The 5844-nt window shown below is 39.6% G+C and overlaps 1 protein-coding gene across 1 annotated transcript in view; it reads right to left on the bottom strand.

Annotated features, from left to right (window-relative positions):
• Positions 1–790: 790 nt before the first annotated feature.
• Positions 791–5844, bottom strand: part of ARSJ (arylsulfatase family member J) — a 41150-nt gene continuing 36096 nt past the window's right edge. Inside the window, exon 3 of the mRNA XM_035325603.1 lies at positions 791–4671. Coding sequence (XP_035181494.1) covers positions 3270–4671 — 1402 coding nt within the window. The 3' untranslated portion in view covers positions 791–3269. The remainder of the gene's footprint in view (positions 4672–5844) is intronic.

Here is a 5844-nt window from a genome sequence, read left to right as displayed (position 1 = left end):
CAGAGTGTAGGACTGTGGCTTCAGTAAGTCTGGTGATACGGTTTAGTGGAGGATATGTTGGTGTTAGGTCAGAGCTTGGACTCGTGATCTTAGAGGTCTCTTCCAACCTAGATGATTCTCTGATTCTGTGTTTCTGTGATTCTTTGAACGCAGACCTTCTTATGAGGTACCTGTCCTACCTTCCCAGGGATTGGGCAGTAACACATCCTGAAGTGTAAATAGCTTGTGAAATACTGCTGTGGGTGAATGAGCTACTCTGTAAACAGAAAGCTGGGTTTGAGAGCTCAGTAGTATCACCAAAAACTCAAGACCATTGTACTGCTGGAGTGCAAAGAGAAACTAATGAGTGGAAGGAAACAGGAAAATGGCAATGTGGTATTTTCACATCAGGATCTTTTCAGCAAAATATTCAGGAAGGCTTCCAAACTGTACGTATTTTCTATCCCACTGTAAATCCAACTGTTGCCCTATACCAGATCAGATAATTGATTTTAAGGGAATCAACCTAACTGACAGCCACTGCAGCCTTAGAGAATGTACTCCCACTGTGCGCTCTACAAATGCTTACACTTGTGGCACATATATTTAATATACAGTCATGCAAGATCTGATCCACTGTTCTGCTTTGCACTGATTGCTTTCAAGGACTCACATTTTGCCTGAGGGGAAAAAAAAAGTTACAGAATAAAACATTGTCAGAAAATAATGCTCTCTGGTTGCTTCAGACCAATAAAAGAACCATGAAACATTTCATGGAAAAAGGTGATCATAGATTCTATGAGCAAAACACTTCATTACAATGCCTTTATTGCTATTATGCCAAAATATATCAAAATATCTCAGTCCTTTTTTATATATAATTTAGCTTATACATCTAATTTCATCCCTTCCCAAATGACTTCAGAAAGTCAGAAATGTTACTATTTCTTTCTGATTCTGAACTCAGTGTCAACACAGGCATATTTCAAACATAAACATAACGACTTGTGTGTTAAAAATGTAAACCGGACAGCATACTGTTTCAAAACCAGTTCCTGCTTCCTTGACTTCTCTGCTAATGTTTATTACGGAAATGTAGATTCTTTCCCAAACTAGAATGGTACATCATAAAAAGTGATGTACTTCGGAGTATAGTATCTCAGGATGTTTTTATCATTTGTTTTAAAGACATTCATGGTACATTTAAAAGAAGTGACAAATTAGAGAACAGTTAAGTTCCTGCTCACACATATTCTGGATCTCAAATAAAGCTAAACAGACTTCTCAGAAAATTACTTATTCCTCTTATGACCACACAGTATGAAAAAGAATAGTGACAATATGAAACACTTCTGCAAATACAGATTATCCTTTTACGATTATTTACAGGTAACTACTCAAGAAGCCCATTCTTATTATCTTCTGGGTGTATTCATTATAAAAGTAACTCAAAAATCTGACTAACTTGTTTCTAAGTGTTTGCTAACGACAGCTTTATTCTGCTTAGTAGCTGCAAATTTGCAATTTACCACTTTTTGGTAATGTCTGCAGTTAGTTTCTTTTCAAAAAAGTCTTTTTTTTTGACTGTTGAACATGATTTAGCCTTTAGTGTGCAATTATTTTAGAAATGTTTTAATTTTTCAACCATAATCAATTTATATAAATGTGATTTCTGATTCAAATGAGATGTAGTTGGGAAGCATGCTTATTTTAAATTTACCAAACTATTTTTGCTAGTTAGCAAATGAATCATCAAATTTATTTAATGTAATTCATCTTGAAACTTGAATGTGCCTATGTATTGTATCAATCATCACAGATTATCAAGAATATGAAATTCTTACATCCATTAACCATTGAAGCAGACACCTTGGAAAAGACTAAAGGTGAACAAGGCCTCTAATTATATACACATTGGAAGGAGAAAGGCTGTTTCAGAAGGGAAATGTCACAAAATCAGCCCTGCAGCAACAATAATAATAAAAAAGCTTATTAAGTTAATTTAAAATTAAAAACAAGAACAGGATTGCTATCTTCAATGCAAAAAAAAAAAAAAAAAGGAAAAAAAAAGACAGACTACTTTTCTGAATGCCATAAAAATAAACTATTTTAATAGATACATAAATAAGAAGTTTAAAGTAGAATTCTCCCCAAAAACATAAAGATGGCCTAGCTTCTGTACAGAAACTGAACAATATTCACGTGACTACTTAATCAAATAGTCACTTTGTTACATTCAAAGTAATTGGAGGCAAATACATAATGAAATGATGTACCTGAATCATTCTCCTTTCTCATTCTAGCAGTGTCTACAGTATTTTCTTGTTTTACAGTACTCTGAGGATGTGGATCTGTTAAATAAAACTCTGAATGATAGAGTGAAAATAAAATTAAAAATCAATGGAAACAAACAAACAAACAAACAACCCTAGCACCCAGAGGGGTACCTTGCATCACCCACTAATTAAAGTTGCAATGGAAGACAAAAAAGTATTGTGCTGTAAAATAAATTATGTCTTTTATGTACTGTAGTATAGCTATCTTAAAGTGTTTAAATATTACATTCACTTTGGTGATTTTTTTGGTGCTATGCCTATAATAAATTATACATGGCATGTGCTAGCTGCTCATGTGTGCTGAATAACAGCCTTCTGGTTTTGCTACAAATGGGGTGAGCTTAGCACATTTAGGGAACTTTAAAAGTACTTCTGGTTTATCTATGACAGAAACAGTCTAATTTAAAGCAGCTTTCCTCCCATCAGGCTCCTCTCCCCCTTCCCCCCCCCCCAAGTTATTCGTATGGCTTCGTGTTTTTGCTGTGCTGTACCAAAAAATGTCATAGATTTTTGACTAACAGTCTCTGACCTACAGTTTTTTTTTTTTTTTTTTTTTTTTTTTTACCTTTCTCCCTATGAATCATCAGTCAGTTTGAAATCATCTGCCATTTTAACCTCTCCATAGTCTCCAAAAGTTCTGACTAACTTATGCAAGGAACCACCATTTGTCCATCAAAAATGGGATTTCTGAAGTTATCTGTGTTGTTATCTGGAATGTAGCTGTGATGGGTGAGCACCATTCTTCCTGTAGAGAAGACAGTTTGTCATGTGGATGTTCACGAATCCTCAAGGCACAGTGTCAAGGTATCTTGTGCTGGTGAAATCTGAGAACAAATAAAAACATGACAGCTTCCATCCATAGTGCAGAGCTGGCATTTCTGGTATACTCTGTGAGAAGTTCAAGAAAGTTGGGCCAAGCTTACTTAGACTTGGCAAAAGACCATGTGCTTGAGTCTATCCACCAGCAAGGCGTGAACGGCAATGTAATGATTGCCCTTTTTTCCGATTTGTTTTTTTCTTGTTCTTCTTCTTCTTCTGCTTATTCGCACCTTTACTTTTATCTGACTTCTTTTTCTTTTCGTCCTCCTTAAACCACGGACCCCAGACTCCTCCATTCAGCTTTGGGTTACTCCGAGGGTCCTTAGGTGGGTATCGAACAGGAACTGCAGTCTTATTAAACTGTGAAAGCCTCCGCAACAATTGCTTCACTACATCTGGATACCGTGCAGAGAGGTCCACCCGTTCATACGGATCAGCGGTTATGTTGAAAAGCCACACGGTTTTGCCAGCTGACCAAGAGACGCGTTCGTTATGCCAGCGGTTGGGGCCCACGTTACTGAAGGCCTGTGGAGGTACCCAGTCGCTATATCCAGGATTTCCTGTCAGTAGTTTCCAGTGATTCACTCGGATGGCAGACTGAATCGCGGTGTTCCAGATCCCATAGCCAGCTGCCCAGGACCCGTTTTTGGCTTTGGTGTAAATTGGGTCGATGTTGTGCAAGATGTCTACCCGTGGAGAACGTCTGCCTTCGCTAATGGTTTCCCATATATCATAGCCGTCCAGCTGGATGTCTTCATCGATCTGTCCTTCTGCCAGTGTGATCAAAGTGGGGAACCAGTCTGTGATGTGCACCAGCTCCCTACACACGGACCCTTTGTTTTTCAGAAGGGGGCTATGGACAAAGCCAACAGCACGGATGCCCCCTTCCCAGTAGGTCCCTTTGCTCCCTCGCAGAGGCCAGTTACTTCCTCCCGCCATTGGCTGCCCACCATTATCTGAGGAATATATGATAATGCTGTTGTCATAGTAACCATACTTCTTTAAAGCAAGGGTTACATTGTTTATGGCTTCATCCAAACAAGCTAGCATCGCAGCATATCTTCTCCTGTTTATGTTATTTATTGATCGATAATGCTCAAAATACTTGCCTGGTGCCTGAAGAGGCGAATGAACGGCTTGGTAAGCAATATATAGGAATATAGGTTTCCTGGGATTATGAGAAGCCAAGATTTGTTGTACTTTTTGCGTGTACATCTGCGTCGAGTAGATGCCATTGTCATGATCCCAAGCTGCATTATCATTCTCGTACAGGTCATAGCCACATATCCCAGGGCTGTCACATTTGAAGTGAGTGTAATAGTCACCACTACCTAAGAGCGAGCCAAAGAACGTGTCAAATCCTCTCTGTGTGGGCATGCATTCTCTGCGATAAAACCCCAGGTGCCACTTGCCAACCATGTGCGTTGAATAACCAACTTCCTTCAACTTCTGAGGTAGCGTGACGTTATCCAGAGGCAAGCAGTTGGGCTGCGTTGGCCGGATGATGGAGTGCTGAAGGCCGGTGTGTATCTGGTACCTGCAGGCAGGCAGGAGACAGACACATGCATCAGGCAGGGGGAAAGAGGAAACTCTCAGGCTCTTACCCATGGACACCCATGAGCGTAACTAACAGAAAAAAAACTCCTGAACATGAAGCAACTTTCATTTGAAATATTTCAAAGTGCATGTATCAGAAACTCACAAGGCTGTACTGTTAAATCTGCCAAAATGGGAGAACGGCATCTGTTTTACTTCACAAAGAGTGGCTCCCCCCCTTCTCTGGCCACTGGGCAACAATACCGAAGGAGTAACATGACACAGCAGCATCACATACTCCCCTCCCTTCTGGCCTCATTTTTAGCACTTTAATTTCCTTGTAGCGTGAGCAATGTCAGGGGATCTCAGATGCAACGTGCTTCCTGTGAGCCATGAGTTAGGCATTACTATTTTAAAGCTAGCAGTCAAACTCACCGACTTTTCCAGTATTCTTTATGCATAATACAAAACCTAGAAAGCAGAATGATTGCATGACTTTTTCTGGGCACGAACAAGTAGTGCAGCCCTGACTCGGGACCAGCTCTCACAGCATGAGCGGCACTGAGACCCTGATCATCTGATTTCTGATCATCGATCATGTGAAATGCACATGGGCTACGACTTGGCAGAGATATTGCTAATATTACAATGGAGCCAGCTGCCAGCACGTACATTATCAGGCCTGACTCTGCTCCCATGGAGTGTGGAACACCTACAGTCCCATGTGTGGGCATTTATCTCCTGAGTGAGAGGCCTAAGTGTGTGTGTAGGGCAAGCACTCTAGCCAAAACTAAAGGTGCATTGGCATTGAAAGACATTTGTCCATAAATTTGCTCAGAACTCATTTTCTGTCTCTGCCTAACTAAAATGTCTCTGAAATGTTCCCCTTCATGAACTGAATTAGTCAAAATATCTATAGAAACGGAATATATTTTCAGGTACCATTTTTTTGAGGTACCATTTTTCCCCACAGAAAGCTTTCTCATGTCATCATTTCATAATGATTATAGGAAATTATGTGGATATATACAATTTTTACAATACCTCCTAATTTGCTAGTGGTAAACATATCCGCAGCATGTAAATATACTGGACTTTGAACATGCAACAGCAGTATATTTAAAGGGTAGGATAATAAATCCTGCAGTACAGTCTATGTGTAAAGAATACATAT

The sequence above is a fragment of the Oxyura jamaicensis genome, chromosome 4 (genome assembly GCF_011077185.1).
Source record: "Oxyura jamaicensis isolate SHBP4307 breed ruddy duck chromosome 4, BPBGC_Ojam_1.0, whole genome shotgun sequence".
Classification (NCBI taxonomy): Eukaryota; Metazoa; Chordata; class Aves; order Anseriformes; family Anatidae; genus Oxyura; species Oxyura jamaicensis.
The sequence above is the reverse complement of the archived record's forward strand: the minus strand, read 5'-3'. Positions and strand labels throughout refer to the sequence as shown.